This window comes from Oncorhynchus mykiss, chromosome 6 (genome assembly GCF_013265735.2).
Source record: "Oncorhynchus mykiss isolate Arlee chromosome 6, USDA_OmykA_1.1, whole genome shotgun sequence".
Taxonomy (NCBI): domain Eukaryota; kingdom Metazoa; phylum Chordata; class Actinopteri; order Salmoniformes; family Salmonidae; genus Oncorhynchus; species Oncorhynchus mykiss.
This window is the reverse complement of record NC_048570.1, coordinates 3,084,063-3,101,032: the sequence shown is the minus strand read 5'-3', so window position 1 is coordinate 3,101,032 and position 16,970 is coordinate 3,084,063. Positions and strand designations below refer to the sequence as shown.

The 16,970-nt window shown below is 38.7% G+C and overlaps 1 protein-coding gene across 4 annotated transcripts; it reads right to left on the bottom strand.

The window, feature by feature from the left end:
- Positions 1–8,342: 8,342 nt before the first annotated feature.
- Positions 8,343–16,352, bottom strand: isl1 (ISL LIM homeobox 1). 4 transcript variants are annotated; one of them, XM_036979218.1, is made up of 6 exons: positions 15,968–16,352; positions 15,200–15,389; positions 13,971–14,230; positions 11,280–11,563; positions 10,648–10,836; positions 8,343–9,756 (listed from the first exon to the last, which is right to left on the bottom strand). In XM_036979218.1, the coding sequence occupies exons 1-6, from the start codon at positions 15,993–15,995 to the stop codon at positions 9,640–9,642; spliced, it is 1,068 nt and encodes a 355-aa protein (XP_036835113.1). In that variant the 5' UTR covers positions 15,996–16,352; the 3' UTR covers positions 8,343–9,639. The 4 variants fall into 4 exon arrangements, with proteins under 4 accessions (XP_036835113.1, XP_036835112.1, XP_036835115.1 ...); XM_036979217.1 differs by having other exon boundaries at positions 8,345–9,756; positions 11,280–11,566; positions 15,968–16,336; XM_036979220.1 differs by having other exon boundaries at positions 8,346–9,756; positions 10,648–10,815; positions 15,968–16,331.
- Between the last annotated feature and the right edge of the window lie 618 nt (positions 16,353–16,970).

Sequence of the window (16,970 nt, the reverse complement as noted above, 5' to 3'; positions counted from 1 at the left end):
TAACTACCTCGTCACCCCTTTTCCCACCTGTTCCCTTTTTCCCTCTGATTAGTCCTCTATATCTCTCTCTGTTTTTGTTCCTGTCCTTGTCGGATTCTTGTTTGTGTGTCTCATGCCTGAACCAGACAATCATCGTGTTTGCTGCAACCTTGTCCTGTCCTGTCGGAATCTACCTGTCCATCTGAGCCCACGTGTGTTTATCATTAAAGAAACTCTGTTTGTTAATTCGCTTTTGGGTCCTCATTCACGCACCTGACATCACTAATATTAGAATGTTACTGACGGGTTCAATTAGATTAGAATGTCACTGACGGGTTCACTTAGATTAGAATGTTACTGAAGGGTTCACTTAGATTAGAATGATACTGAAGGGTTCACTTAGATTAGAATGCTACTGACGAGTTCCCTTAGATCAGAATGTTACTGAAGGGTTCACTTAGATTAGAATGTTACTGAAAGGTTCACTTAGATTAGAATGTTACTGAAGGGTTCACTTAGATTAGAATGTTACTGACGGGTTCATTTAGATTAGAATGTTACTGAAGGGTTCACTTAGATTAGAATGTTACTGAAGGGTTCACTTAGATTAGAATGTTACTGGCGGGTTCACTTAGATAAGAATGTTACTGACGGGTTCAATTAGATTAGAATGTCACTGACTGGTTCACTTATAGTAGAATTTTATTGAAGGGTTCACTTAGATTAGAATGTTACTGACGGGTTCACTTAGATAAGAATGTTACTGAAGGGTTCACTGAGATAAGAATGTTACTGAAGGGTTCACTTAGATAAGAATGTTACTGAAGGGTTCACTTAGATTAGAATGTTACTGAAAGGTTCAATTAGATTAGAATGTTACTGAAGTGTTCACTTAGATTAGAATGTTACTGAAGGGTTCACTTAGATTAGAATGTTACTGAAGGGTTCACTTAGATTGGAATGTTACTGAAGGGTTCACTTCTATTAGAATGTTACTGACGGGTTCACTTAGATTAGAATGTTACTGAAGTGTTCACTTAGATTGGAATTTTACTGAAGGGTTCACTTATATTAGAATGTTACTGACGGGTTCACTAATATTAGAATGTTACTGACGGGTTCAATTAGATTAGAATGTCACTGACTGGTTCACTTATATTAGAATGTTACTGACGGGTTCACTTAGATTAGAATGTTACTGAAGGGTTCACTTAGATTAGAATGCTACTGACGAGTTCACTTAGATCAGAATGTTACTGAAGGGTTCACTTAGAGTAGAATGTTACTGAAGGGTTCACTTAGATTAGAATGTTACTGACGGGTTCACTTAGATTAGAATGTCACTGACGGGTTCACTTAGATTATAATGTTACTGAAAGGTTCACTTAGAATAGAATGTTACTGACGGGTTCAATTCAATTATAATGTTACTGAAGGGTTCCCTTAGATCAGAATGTTACTGAAGGGTTCACTTAGATTAGAATGTTACTGAAAGGTTCAATTAGATTAGAATGTTACTGAAGGGTTCACTTAGATTAGAATGTTACTGACGGGTTCATTTAGATTAGAATGTTACTGAAGGGTTCACTTAGATTAGAATGTTACTGAAGGGTTCACTTAGATTAGAATGTTACTGGCGGGTTCACTTAGATAAGAATGTTACTGACGGGTTCAATTAGATTAGAATGTCACTGACTGGTTCACTTATAGTAGAATTTTATTGAAGGGTTCACTTAGATTAGAATGTTACTGACGGGTTCACTTAGATAAGAATGTTACTGAAGGGTTCACTGAGATAAGAATGTTACTGAAGGGTTCACTTAGATAAGAATGTTACTGAAGGGTTCACTAATATTAGAATGTTACTGACGGGTTCAATTAGATTAGAATGTCACTGACTGGTTCACTTATATTAGAATGTTACTGACGGGTTCACTTAGATTAGAATGTTACTGAAGGGTTCACTTAGATTAGAATGCTACTGACGAGTTCACTTAGATCAGAATGTTACTGAAGGGTTCACTTAGAGTAGAATGTTACTGAAGGGTTCACTTAGATTAGAATGTTACTGACGGGTTCACTTAGATTAGAATGTCACTGACGGGTTCACTTAGATTATAATGTTACTGAAAGGTTCACTTAGAATAGAATGTTACTGACGGGTTCAATTCAATTATAATGTTACTGAAGGGTTCACTTAGATTAGAATGTTACTGAAGGGTTCCCTTAGATTAGAATGTTACTGAAGGGTTCACTTAGATTAGAATGTTACTGACGGGTTCACTTAGATTAGAATGTCACTGACGGGTTCACTTAGATTATAATGTTACTGAAAGGTTCACTTAGAATAGAATGTTACTGACGGGTTCAATTCAATTATAATGTTACTGAAGGGTTCACTTAGATTAGAATGTTACTGAAGGGTTCACTTAGATTAGAATGTTACTGACGGGTTCACTTAGATTAGAATGTTACTGACGGGTTCACTTAGATTAGAATGTTACTGAAGGGTTCACTTAGATTAGAATGTTACTGAAGGGTTCACTTAGATTAGAATGTTACTGACGGGTTCACTTAGATTAGAATGTCACTGACGGGTTCACTTAGATTATAATGTTACTGAAAGGTTCACTTAGAATAGAATGTTACTGACGGGTTCAATTCAATTATAATGTTACTGAAGGGTTCACTTAGATTAGAATGTTACTGAAGGGTTCCCTTAGATTAGAATGTTACTGAAGGGTTCACTTAGATTAGAATGTTACTGACGGGTTCACTTAGATTAGAATGTCACTGACGGGTTCACTTAGATTATAATGTTACTGAAAGGTTCACTTAGAATAGAATGTTACTGACGGGTTCAATTCAATTATAATGTTACTGAAGGGTTCACTTAGATTAGAATGTTACTGAAGGGTTCACTTAGATTAGAATGTTACTGACGGGTTCACTTAGATTAGAATGTTACTGAGGGGTTCACTTATATTATAATGTTACTGAAGGGTTCACTTATATTAGAATGTTACTGGCAGGTTCACTTAGATTAGAATGTTACTGACATGTTCAATTAGATTAGAATGTTACTGACGGGTTCATTTAGATTAGAATGTTACTGAAGGGTTCAATTAGATTAGAATGTTACTGACGGGTTCACTTAGATTAGAATGTTACTGAAGGGTTCACTTAGATTGGAATGTTACTGAAGGGTTCACTTATATTAGAATGTTACTGACGGGTTCAATTAGATTAGAATGTCACTGACTGGTTCACTTATATTAGAATGTTACTGACGGGTTCACTTAGATTAGAATGATACTGAAGGGTTCACTTAGATTAGAATGCTACTGACGGGTTCACTTAGATTAGAATGTTACTGAAAGGTTCATTTAGATTAGAATGTTACTGAAGGGTTCACTTATATTACAATGTTTCTGACGGGTTCACTTAGATTAGAATGTTACTGAAGGGTTCACTTAGATTAGAATGTTACTGGCAGGTTCACTTATATTACAATGTTTCTGACGGGTTCAATTAGATTAGAATCTCACTGACTGGTTCACGTATATTAGAATGTTACTGACGGGTTCACTTAGATTAGAATGTTAACGAAGGGTTCAATTAGATTAGAATGTTACTGAAGGGTTCACTTATATTATAATGTTACTGAAGGGTTCACGTCTATTAGAATGTTACTGAAGTGTTCACTTGGATTAGAATGTTACTGACGGTTTCACTTAGATTAGAATGTTACTGAAGTGTTCACTTAGATTAGAATGTTACTGACGGGTTCACTTAGATTAGAATGCTACTGAAGGGTTCACTTAGATTAGAATGTTACTGACGGGTTCACTTAGATTAGAATGTTACTGAAGTGTTCACTCAGATTAGAATGTTACTGACGGGTTCACTTAGATTAGAATGTTACTGAAGTGTTCACTTAGATTAGAATGTTACTGACGGGTTCACTTAGATTAGAATGTTACTGAAGGGTTCACTTATATTAGAATGTTACTGGCAGGTTCACTTAGATTAGAATGTTACTGAAGGGTTCAATTAGATTAGAATGTTACTGACGGGTTCACTTAGATTAGAATGTTACTGAAGGGTTCACTTATATTAGAATGTTACTGACGGGTTCACTTAGATTAGAATGTTACTGAAGGGTTCACTTCGATTAGAATGTTACTGGCAGGTTCACTTATATTACAATGTTTCTGACGGGTTCAATTAGATTAGAATCTCACTGACTGGTTCACGTATATTAGAATGTTACTGACGGGTTCACTTAGATTAGAATGTTAACGAAGGGTTCAATTAGATTAGAATGTTACTGAAGGGTTCACTTATATTATAATGTTACTGAAGGGTTCACTTCTATTAGAATGTTACTGAAGTGTTCACTTGGATTAGAATGTTACTGACGGTTTCACTTAGATTAGAATGTTACTGAAGTGTTCACTTAGATTAGAATGTTACTGACGGGTTCACTTAGATTAGAATGCTACTGAAGGGTTCACTTAGATTAGAATGTTACTGACGGGTTCACTTAGATTAGAATGTTACTGAAGTGTTCACTCAGATTAGAATGTTACTGACGGGTTCACTTAGATTAGAATGTTACTGAAGTGTTCACTTAGATTAGAATGTTACTGACGGGTTCACTTAGATTAGAATGTTACTGAAGGGTTCACTTATATTAGAATGTTACTGGCAGGTTCACTTAGATTAGAATGTTACTGACGGGTTCACTTAGATTAGAATGTTACTGAGGAGTTCACTTAGATTATAATGTTACTGAAGGGTTCACTTAGATTAGAATGTTACTGAAGGGTTCAATTAGATTAGAATGTTACTGACGGGTTCACTTAGATTAGAATGTTACTGAAAGGTTCACTTAGATTGGAATGTTACTGACGGGTTCACTTATATTATAATGTTACTGAAGGGTTCACTTAGATTAGAATGTTACTGAAGGGTTCACTTAGATTAGAATGTTACTGACGGGTTCACTTAGATTAGATTGTTACTGACGGGTTCACTTAGATTAGAATGTCACTGACTGGTTCACTTATAGTAGAATTTTAATGAAGGGTTCACTTAGATTAGAATGTAACTGACGGGTTCACTTAGATAAGAATGTTACTGACGGGTTCACTTAGATTAGAATGTTACTGAACGGTTCACTTAGACTAGAATGTTACTGAGGGAGGGAGGGAGGGAGGGAGGGAGGGAGGGAGGGACTGGCAGACAGGCAGGCAGGCAAGCAGACAGACTTGTGGTTAGTGAGGGAGACAGAGAGAGAGACAGACAGACAGACAGACAGACAGACAGACAGACAGACAGACAGACAGGCAGACAGACAGGCAGACAGACTTGGCAGTCAGATGGGCAGGCAGGCAGTCAGACTGTCAGACGGGCAGGCAGATGGGCAGGCAGGCAGTCAGGCAGGCAGGTTTAAAGTGTCTTGAGGGCCCTTTATTCAGCTTCTTCTCTTTATGAAGCTGGTACCTCTCTTCTTCTCTTTATGAAACTGGTACCTCTCTTCTTCTCTTTATGAAGCTGGTACCTCTCTCCTTCTCTTTATGAAGCTGGTACCTCTCTTCTTCTCTTTATGAAGCTGGTACCTCTCTTCTTCTCTTTATGAAGCTGGTACCTCTCTCCTTCTCTTTATGAAGCTGGTACCTCTCTTCTTCTCTTTATGAAGCTGGTACCTCTCTTCTTCTCTTTATGGAACTGGTACCTCTCTTCTTCTCTTTATGAAGCTGGTACCTCTCTTCTTCTCTTTATGAAGCTGGTACCTCTCTTCTTCTCTTTATGAAGCTGGTACCTCTCTTCTTCTCTTTATGAAGCTGGTACCTCTCTTCTTCTCTTTATGAAGCTGGTACCTCTCTTCTTCTCTTTATGAAGCTGGTACCTCTCTTCTTCTCTTTATGAAGCTGGTACCTCTCTTCTTCTCTTTATGAAGCTGGTACCTCTCTTCTTCTCTTTATGAAGCTGGTACCTCTCTTCTTCTCTTTATGAAGCTGGTACCTCTCTTCTTCTCTTTATGAAGCTGGTACCTCTCTTCTTCTCTTTATGAAGCTGGTACCTCTCTCCTTCTCTTTATGAAGCTGGTACCTCTCTTCTTCTCTTTATGAAGCTGGTACCTCTTTTCTTCTCTTTATGAAGCTGGTACCTCTCTTCTTCTCTTTATGAAGCTGGTACCTCTCTTCTTCTCTTTATGAAGCTGGTACCTCTCTTCTTCTCTTTATGAAGCTGGTACCTCTCTTCTTCTCTTTATGAAGCTGGTACCTCTCTTCTTCTCTTTATGAAGCTGGTACCTCTCTTCTTCTCTTTATGAAGCTGGTACCTCTCTCCTTCTCTTTATGAAGCTGGTACCTCTCTTCTTCTCTTTATGAAGCTGGTACCTCTCTTCTTCTCTTTATGAAGCTGGTACCTCTCTTCTTCTCTTTATGAAGCTGGTACCTCTCTTCTTCTCTTTATGAAGCTGGTACCTCTCTTCTTCTCTTTATGAAGCTGGTACCTCTCTTCTTCTCTTTATGAAGCTGGTACCTCTTTTCTTCTCTTTATGAAGCTGGTACCTCCTTCTCTTTATGAAGCTGGTACCTCTCTTCTTCTCTTTATGAAGCTGGTACCTCTCTTCTTCTCTTTATGAAGCTGGTACCTCCTTCTCTTTATGAAGCTGGTACCTCTCTTCTTCTCTTTATGAAACTGGTACCTCTCTTCTTCTCTTTATGAAGCTGGTACCTCTCTTCTTCTCTTTATGAAGCTGGTACCTCTCTTATTCTCTTTATGAAGCTGGTACCTCTCTTCTTCTTTCTATATCGTGTTATTAGTTTCCCTGCTCCCAAGGGAATTGTGCTTCAGTTGTTCCCCCCCCCCCCCCACACACACACACACACACACTACACACACACTACACACACACACTCTCTCATGGCCATTTCTAGTTTAGACCTCGGTCTAGGCTTTGTTGGGCCTAGTGTGATTCTGCATAGTGAGCTGCTGGTTCCTTCCCAATCCTATTCACTGGTCTGTTGTTCTATTGTCCCAATACAATAAACGTTTGGAAGTGAAGTTGAAATTGTGTTTCAAGGGAGTTTAAAATATGTTTGGTTCTATTTCATGTCTGGGATTTTAGTCATGATATCAGAGTTTTTTCTTTCTATTTGATTTTTTTAAATGTATTTTAATTATATTTGAATGTTAGAAAGACATCTAACCCATGTAGTCACAGGTGTCATTTTAGATACATATTTGTAGATACTGTAGACCTACTTGTCACAATATGCGTTTTGAATAGATGGATATTAGTGATCATTTGACATCATTCACCCCAAAAAAATATCCCATCAAATCTGATCGCCAACGTCCAAATGTTATTTTAGAATGTAATACAATTTCACATGCACAGTGACAAAACGGTAGTGTAAATTGTAATGATTATTATATATTATATATACGTTCTTCAAACGTATTCAACGGATTGAGATACTCTGTCAATGTTAGGAGGTGTAACAAATGTGAAAGGCTAACTACAGTCACCGGAGGGGAAAGACGCGCGCATCTCTGCCCGCTTACAAACCCGGTTTGCACCTACCGAGTAGCCCAGGCTTGCCAAGTTACCAGGGCCCAAGGTCAGAGTTATGTGTCCATGAGATGTGTTCAAGTTTAGTTTTAAAATGCATATGAGGCCCGCCATTGTACAGTCACTTGCTCATAATCAATCATTTAAAGCAGCGACATGGATTTAAGATAAATGCAACTGTCTAATGTATTAGGGTATGGAGTGGGTAAATTGCTTTTTATGCGTAATGCCAAATGCCATATGCCAAATCAACACGGACAGCTAGCCTATACAGGACCCACAGAATTATATAACCAACACATTTTGACAGTAGTAACTAACTATGATAGCTTGTAGCTTGCATTTCGTCTGCTCTATCATGGAATTTTATCATACATCATCGAAGCGTTGAGCCAACACGCAGTAGTCTATATGGAATGTTGTTATACAAGTTCATGCTGTTTTTAAATGCCATTCATACATTCCATCTAAACCGAGTATACTTCTGATCATAGTATATATATATATATATATATATATATATATTATATATATATATATATATATACTAGGCCAAAAACAGGTGTAAAATGATGGGATGATTGCAGAACGAAGACCAAGAGAGATGCAGACTATATTATAGACGTCGTATTGCTCAGTAACTGCTATCACAAAATGTTATTTTTAACCGAGTCAAAGTAAACACGGAACATTGCAATATAGTCCTAAGGAGGTGTAAAATAACAGGATGAATTCAGCCCGAGGACAAAGATAGATGCATACTGTATCTGCCGTAATATTAGTGAAATAATCCTGGAGATATATTTCTACACATGTCGTTGTTTTATTAGTAATATATAGAAAGGGACAGGACGCATACAATTAGGATAGATAAATCGGAGACCACGGTACAATCGTTTTTCTTGTTTTACTTCAGTAAAGAAAGTTACACAAAAAAAAGTGGCAAGTCTTTCAACAATAAATAATAAATAATTTTGTTTAACAGGAACAAACGAAAAAAAAAAACGATCATTATAACTTATACACATCTTTGGGAAAGAAAAAAAAACAACATATTCTTGAATGGACACAAACTCACACATAAAAGTCCCACGTAGCTTGTGGCAAAATAGAGGTATACCTTGTTGCAATGCTTAAGTAGGCCTTACTTGGACTTTATCAAGGAGATAATAACAAAATAATTGAATAGCAATATTTGCAATCCCATCCAAACGGCATCTTATCAGGAGGCGAATCTCAGGTCAAGTTATTTTAGAGAAACAGAATAGCCAGTCATTTGTTTGTATATTCAAACATTATGCACAACAATGTGCAAATGTAGAACCAGATTTCATCTTCAATATTAAAGTTCATATTTTTCCTAGAGGTCCGTTGGTCCAGGAGTGTATGTGTGGTGTAGTATTATAAATTGTTTTTGTCGAACTGTTACCAGGAGTTTCCAACGGGCAGCACCAGTCATGTATGACGTAGTGAGATCTACAGATCTCGCTACGCATGAGTCGCAGACACTTTATGGTGCAGGCAGATGCGCTCTCGGCGTTGCAGCGTGACTGAAAGAGGCAATGTTCACCCCGCGTTAGCGGAGACTGCATTCATGTTAATCGCTGTATATGTCAGCTAAATAGGAAATTAGCTTTAAATGTCTGTCGCGCAATATGTAACGCTTCAACAACACAGATTGGATAGAGCCCATAGACTGCTCCATTGTCCTCTCCTTTCCTCTTCTCCAGGGTTGTTTTGCGGCGAGTGGACGGACGGACGTATGACGGACATATGGACAGATCTAGGTGGGGTAATAATCCATGATTGTCTTCACAGTGTAAAACTACAACCAAGGGGTTGTTTCGTCGTTAAAGAGGCTTCGTGCAGTTGCGGGAGGAGGATTCTCTTTAATCTCTCAGTTCGAATGAAATCAACAAGAGATTCAGTGACATTTTGTTTCTTTCAACCCCGAGTTATTATTTTTTTTCTTTCAGTTTTCAGTCAGTTCGCCCCTTTGCCCAACTAGCATCACTTCATCATCAGTCAGAAATATGACAATAGTCAATAGTCTACAGTCCGTCCTCGAGGCCCTACGCCTCTATAGGGCTCGAGACCATGCTGTTGGGTGTGTCTGGAAGTTGGGATGACATCGAGGCGACTTCGCTCCCTGTCGAGTTGGAACCAGGTCCTCCCTCCGAAAAATGGACCTGAACAAAACAAAGGAATAATGTAATATATAAGATTACATTATTCAACATATTAATTAAAATATTTTAGACAATACAATAGAATGAATCCACATATCGACCTCAATACGACCCATATTAATAGCCTAAATTACAGAAAATAATATAAAATATTATAAACTTAAAATTACAATAACCTAACCTTTACTCTAATGTTACTCTAATCGTTATTCGTGATTTCGTTCACACTGTCTACCAGACAGACAGTTTAGTAATATAGTACAGACTCTAACTGGACTTACCAGTTGTGTTATAGTACAGCCTCTAACTGGACTCACCAGTTGTGTTATAGTACAGCCTCTAACTGGACTCACCAGTTGTGTTATAGTACAGTCTCTAACTGGACTCACTAGTTGTGTTTGAGTACAGCCTCTAACTGGACTCACCAGTTGTGTTATAGTAGAGCCTCTAACTGGACTCACCAGTTGTGTTATAGTACAGCCTCTAACTGGACTCACTAGTTGTGTTATAGTACAGCCTCTAACTGGACTCACCAGTTGTGTTATAGTACAGACTCTAACTGGACTCACCAGTTGTGTTATAGTACAGCCTCTAACTGGACTCACTAGTTGTGTTATAGTACAGACTCTAACTGGACTCACTAGTTGTGTTTTAGTACAGCCTCTAACTGGACTCACCAGTTGTGTTATAGTACAGCCTCTAACTGGACTCACCAGTTGTGTTATAGTACAGCCTCTAACTGGACTCACTAGTTGTGTTTTAGTACAGCCTCTAACTGGACTCACCAGTTGTGTTATAGTACAGACTCTAAGGACTCACCAGTTGTGTTATAGTACAGCCTCTAACTGGACTCACCAGTTGTGTTATAGTACAGCCTCTAACTGGACTCACCAGTTGTTGAAACGCGGGTTGATCCATGTCACTCTGCAACGCGAAGTCACTGAGGACCTTCCAAGGCGGCTGGTAACTCTGCACCTCCACTGGGTTTGCCTGTAAACCACCGTCGTGTCTCTCCGGGCTGGCCGCCACCATCGGTGTACCCGTCATTCCCTGGATATTCTGCAGATAGTCCCAGAGAAACTGATCGTCATATAAAGTTTAAAATTAGCATGTCAACATTGACCCAACAACAACAACAGCATTAGCTATTTAGAATATGATGGAAATGTTTGTGCGTAACGATCATGTAGACGTGTGTGTGTGTGTGTGTGTGTGTGTGTGTGTGTGTGTGTGTGTGTGTGTGTGTGTGTGTGTGTGTGTATGTGTGTGTGGCCTAAGTAAAAAAAAAAGGGACAAGTCATGCGCCTGCATGTGGATATATCTCACGCATCCATCCATAGGCAGACGTATACGACCTTTTCTCCGTTTCTATTTTCCCCTCAATTATTTAATGAAAACAAAATGACCAGACAAGAATAGAAGTATTATAATGGAACAGTTACAACAGCTACCAGCGTTTGGACCGATAAGAACACCACTGTTTTGAATCCTTTATTTAAATAAAGACCAGACAGGGTTCTCACCGTTTTGTCGTCGGGCTGATGTTGCTGTAACTGTTTCATCAGAATACTCCTCTTCTTGTCCTTGCAACGCTTGTTTTGGAACCAGACCCGGATGACTCGGGGACTGAGACCGGTCATCTCGACTAGCTGCTCCTTCATCAGAGCGTCGGGTCGGGGGTTTGCGTTGTAGCAGGTCCGCAAAGTGTGGAGTTGCTTTTCGTTAAGAACTGTCCGTACGCGTGTGGTCTTCTCCGGTTGTTTGTGGACGTGCGGTCGAAGCACGGGCTGTCTGGCTGATATTGGTTCTGCTGTTGAGAAAGAGAGGAGGAAATACAGAATAAATATTATTTATCGGCACTTCAACATCATGGATATATAAAGACACTGTTGAATACAAAAATTGAGATTACAAAAACGTACACTCTCAAAAGTATACCAGTACAGTAACTCATGGTAGCTTACAAAACGACGCCTAGTATGGAGTATCCATTCAGCGTGATGTTATCCGGGTCTTATGGTAATATGTTATTACTACAGCTATCAACCAACCCCATCCTTGACCTATCATTATCACTGCTGTTCACATTTCAGTTGTCCAAACTTCTATTAGGCCTACATTTTCTACCCTGAGCAAGGCAGTTAACACACTGTTCCCCGGGCGTGGAAAAAGTGGCTGTCGATTATGGCAGCCCCCCGCACCTCTCTGATTCAGAGGGGTTGGGTTAAATGCGGAAGACACATTTCAGTTGAAGGCATTCAGTTGTACAACTGATTAGGTATCCCCGTTTCCCATTTAATACTGTCTAAAATTCAATTAAAATCCACAACAGAGAAAGAGCATTGTCATGTATTGTAGCTTATAGAGATAGCCTACCACTGGGGTTTTGAATGAACACATCATCACCTTATTACGCATGGATGGGCTATACGTTGACATACTTTGATATTAGCCTATATATCATTCATTTTATTTTTTTACTATTAGTGAAAGTGCGTTCTTGTCACGTTTAGCATATATGTCTAAATTACCTCTATTGGAAAAGGGGGTCAATATTTTCTGCGTTAAACGTGGACCATGGCGCAGGAAATGTGAAAGAGTGGACTGTCAAATACGTAGTTTATTTTAATTTTTTATAGATACATCAAGTCGAAAAGGGTTCTCACTAGATTGGTGCGATACCTTTTGATTTAATAATTCATTAAGAACGAAGTCTCGTAAAAATATTGCTGTGGCCATCTGACCGAGCTTCCGGTTATGTAGTATGTTTTCCAATCCGGTTATAACCTCAGCACTAACTGCGACTATCGGTTACACATAGGCCTAACATGTATCGACAATTTGAAGTGCGTGGCCAACTAACTGGCTTGTATAATTCACCCAAAAACCACATAATACAATAATACATCATTATTGTGACACGTTACATTTAATCTAGACTGTAGGCCCCTAAACTTCAACACGAAAAGAATGTATCATTTCATCTTTATATAAAGTAAACTACCGACTGTTATTTTTTTTAAGTCAAACAAACAAACAAACAAACACCATTTATATCTGAATTCCTAGGAGGGCCTCATAATTCAGCTAGAACTATGTAAAGAAAGACGTTGCTCAGATATTCTCCCTCTTGTGAGGTACCTTGACAAAGAGCACTCGCAAATGCGAATGATTTCATAAGTGACATACCATTGACCTAATAATAATCAAATATATACAATCCTCATTTGTGATTCACAATAACGTCGCGCCGCTTATTTTATCAAGTAATGTAGGCTATATATATATATATATATTCATGACATATATACAACTATATTAGCCAATAGAAATGTAGGCTATATATATTCATGACATATATACAACTATATTAACCAATTGTAATGTAGGCTATTCATATTCATGACATATAAACAACTATATTAGCCAATAGAAATATAGGCTATATATATGGCTATATATATTAATGACATATAAACAACTATATTAGCCAATGGTAATGTAGGCTATATTTATGACATAGAAACAACTATATTAGCCAATGGTAATGTAGACTATATTCATGACATAGAAACAACTATATTAGCCAATGGTAATGTAGGCTATATTCATGACATAGAAACAACTATATTAGCCAATGGTAATGTAGGCTATATTCATGACATAGAAACAACTATATTAGCCAATGGTAATGTAGGCTATATTCATGACATAGAAACAACTATATTAGCCAATAGTAACGTAGGCTATATTCATGACATAAACAACTATATTAGCCAATAGATGCGCATATCATATTCAGATGATTCCAGAATGCATTTGGAGCTACACGTTTTCATTGAAACGCAGCCCCTACTGTTGAAATCAACTCGGTACATCACGGCAAGATACTCCAATGAAACGTTTCGTGGTATCTGTTTATGTTTGTTTGGTATTGTGTTACGAACATTGGAAAACGTAGGCCAATTAAAAAACGTTTGTATCGACGATGCTATACATTCATCTGTGTCTTAATGTGCTCCAAATCAACAGCCCCTCTTCACAAATATCCCCAATGCCCGTTGCCTGAAAACAAACTTTTCAACTAATACAACATCAATCTAATTGCCAAACACCAACAACACATATACAAGCCAACTGAAAGCAACAACAACAACAACAACAACAACAACAACAAAAAACACCACTGCCATTGATATAAATTGTTAACCTACCTGCCATTTGTAAAGGTCTGGCCGGGTGGAGGGGGCTGAGGGGGTCTCCGACGCCCATTGTTGCCCGCTCCACGACGTCATGGTCGGCCCGGCAGAACAAGCCATCCTCCCTCAGAGCGAACTCGTCCCCCGGGATGAGCTGTCGGCTGCAGGCCACACACCGAAAACACTCGATATGGTACACCTTGGAGCGCGCTCTCATCACGAAGTCATTCTTGCTGAAACCGATGTTGCATTTAGCGCACTTTATCCCGTATAACCTAGAGGGTTAGGAGAGATTGGGTGACCGGTTAGAGTCAGCTAACGGTGTCACAAGGCACCAAGGCCCACTGTTAGGCTAATGCTGTGGCTGGACACCAGACATAATAGGACAAGCAGAAGCAGGATTGTTAGGCCTTAATATTTAGTTATGTTTATACCACATGAGATGACTTGAAACCCGTTTTATAATAGTACATTATTAAAAACAAAGCACAGACCTATTCTGTAGAAACAGAGAAGAATGGAACCAATATCATGAGCGTAGAGATATAGACCTAGTATAACTCTAAATATTCCTAGAAGACTCATAATATCATTATTATTATTATTTTTATTTTATTTTTTATTACAGGCGATAACTCTACAAATCATTAAAATATATCTAAATTCAATTGTAGACTAGTTGTAGGTCCAATGTATTTGGCCAATTATACGTTATTAAAATCGATCCATTGACTCACTTTATGGTCATCAATGCTGCAAAATATTGCTGTAAGGCTACATTAAATAATATGTTGGTAATATGTTTGTATTGCATATGCAAACGTGGTCAACATGTAGCCAGCCTCATGTTCTGTCAAAACGGTGTCAGTCCTGATGTGGTTTCAACAACATATCTGTTTATTTTTCAATAGAAAACCCAGTTGTGGTCTATTGCTGTAGTCTATGATTATAAAGACAATATAATAAACAGTTCATTGCAAATATGCTAATCATCAATAGTAACCTCATGTAGTCTGAAAATATAAAATATATATTTTTTAATAGTAGAATATGTAAATATGACCTACTTTAAAATATAGTTTTCCCGAGCATTCAAATATGTTAGCAAATAAATGTTCACGTCCCATGTATAACCATGTATGTTATGATACTATAGACAGTTAATACCTGAATGTGTCAACCAGTCAATCAATAATAAACAATGCTTTTCAACAACTATGATATTCATAACAAACAGCTCTTACCTAACATAGTCCCTTTTACAGTAGGTTTTCCCGTCTCGGACAAAGCAGGTACAAGACTCGTCCAGATACTGATTACACTCTGCACACTTCAAACAGGCAGCGTGCCATTCGAGGTCCGGAGAGACCCGCAGAATATACTGGTCGTGGATCTGGTTCCCACAGCCGACACACAACGATATGAGCCGCTTTTCTGGAGAACAAAGTCAGGAGAAAAATGTTAGAATATAAATTAGGAGGATTCTAAAGATTATATTGAGTATAATGAATGTCCCATAGTAATGTCGTCAGGAAGGGGTTCTACATTTGCTGTTGAGAACAAGCATCTATTCAACAAGGGAAAAATACTATAATCGACAATGTCAACAACAACCATATTAATAATAATAATATAATAATAATATTAATTACTTATTTGTTTTAATTTATTATATATAATACACGTTGGTTATTAACGATAATAAGATTATTTATGATTGGTCTATAGACTAGTTTTAATGCGTGCTGCTTTTCAACGATCTAAAGTAACTTAACAGGCATTGAAATGGTGTATCCTTGATATCGGAATTGTAAAGACAATTCGGGTGGAAACGTTTCATTAAATGGGAACTGCTAAGACAATAAACTTTACACAAACCGGTGACAAACTTGCAAAGAAAACAAATCGACGTAGAAATTAGTCTAATTTAGCCTCAGTTTTGCATCACTCAGAATAGAATAGAATAGACACTTGATTTGAATGGCATCCCGAGCCAAACCAGCTCCACTCACTTTTCGGTGGATCCCCCATATCGCCCATGTCCAAGAAGTAAGGCGGCGTAAGGTCCACTTTTAAAACGTGGTGCAACAGTTTTGAAGCTGTTTATTTTTCGTTTTTTCCTCCGGACTGCGGGTATAGAGCAGTCGCCTGTGTACTGACCGGTGCTGGCTGATTGTTAACCGGGGTGTTGCAGCCGGACTTGTTCTTAGTCGGTGGAGAGGGCGGGGGTGTGAGAGGGTCTGTTCTCCGGTGCCTGGTCCCTGTGTTGTGATGGGGCGCGCTAGTCTCTATCTCCCACTCAAACTCCCTTGCACCAACTCTACTCTATCGCCATCGGGCTGACGTAGGACACCGAAACGTCATCTTTATGGGATGCTGATTGGTTATGAAGAAAGGAGCAGCTGTTGCTGTTAGCCCAGTCCAAGTACATGCCTTCCCAGCTCATTTTCTGGATCACATATACTTCAATCCAACTACCCCCCTACCCGGCTCCTATTCTGGATGAGTCCAACTACCCTCCCCACCCGGCTCCTGTTCTGAATCCGTCCAACTACCCAACCTACCCGGGTCCTATTCTGGATGAGTCCAACTAGCCCCTCTCGGGTGCTATTCTTGATCAGTCTATACTCCACCGAACAAGGCTTTGTTTCTACGTTGTCATTGATATTAAATTATGAATTTGCATTTTCGAGTCTACAAACCCAATTCAACAAAGCAATAGGCTACGAGCCTCCCGCATATTGGGTCGATGGTAGGCTACATGCAGCCCAGAGTAGCTATGTTGTTTATCTTTGGGCATGCCGTTTTATATAGGCCTGTTACGATGTACGTTATTTCTTTCGGAGAGGGAATCAACGTAGCATGCAAGGATGTGTAATATACATTATCTGGTTAAACATCTGGGTCGGCAGCGCAGCCTAGTGCTTAAGAGCATTGGGCCAATAACCGAAAGGTTGCTGGATCAAATCCCCGATCTGGTAAAAATCTGTCGTTCTACCCCTGAATCAGGCAATT

Excerpts from the sequence above, each read along its gene's own strand:
- isl1 (XM_036979217.1), bottom strand. The coding sequence starts at position 15,995 with ATGGGCGATATGGGGGATCCACCGAAAA. Across the intron at positions 15,390-15,967 it reads TATGGGGGATCCACCGAAAA|AAAAGCGGCTCATATCGTTG; the intron begins GTGAGTGGAGCT and ends TTTGTTCTCCAG. Across the intron at positions 11,567-13,970 it reads CAGACCTTTACAAATGGCAG|CAGAACCAATATCAGCCAGA; the intron begins GTAGGTTAACAA and ends CTTTCTCAACAG.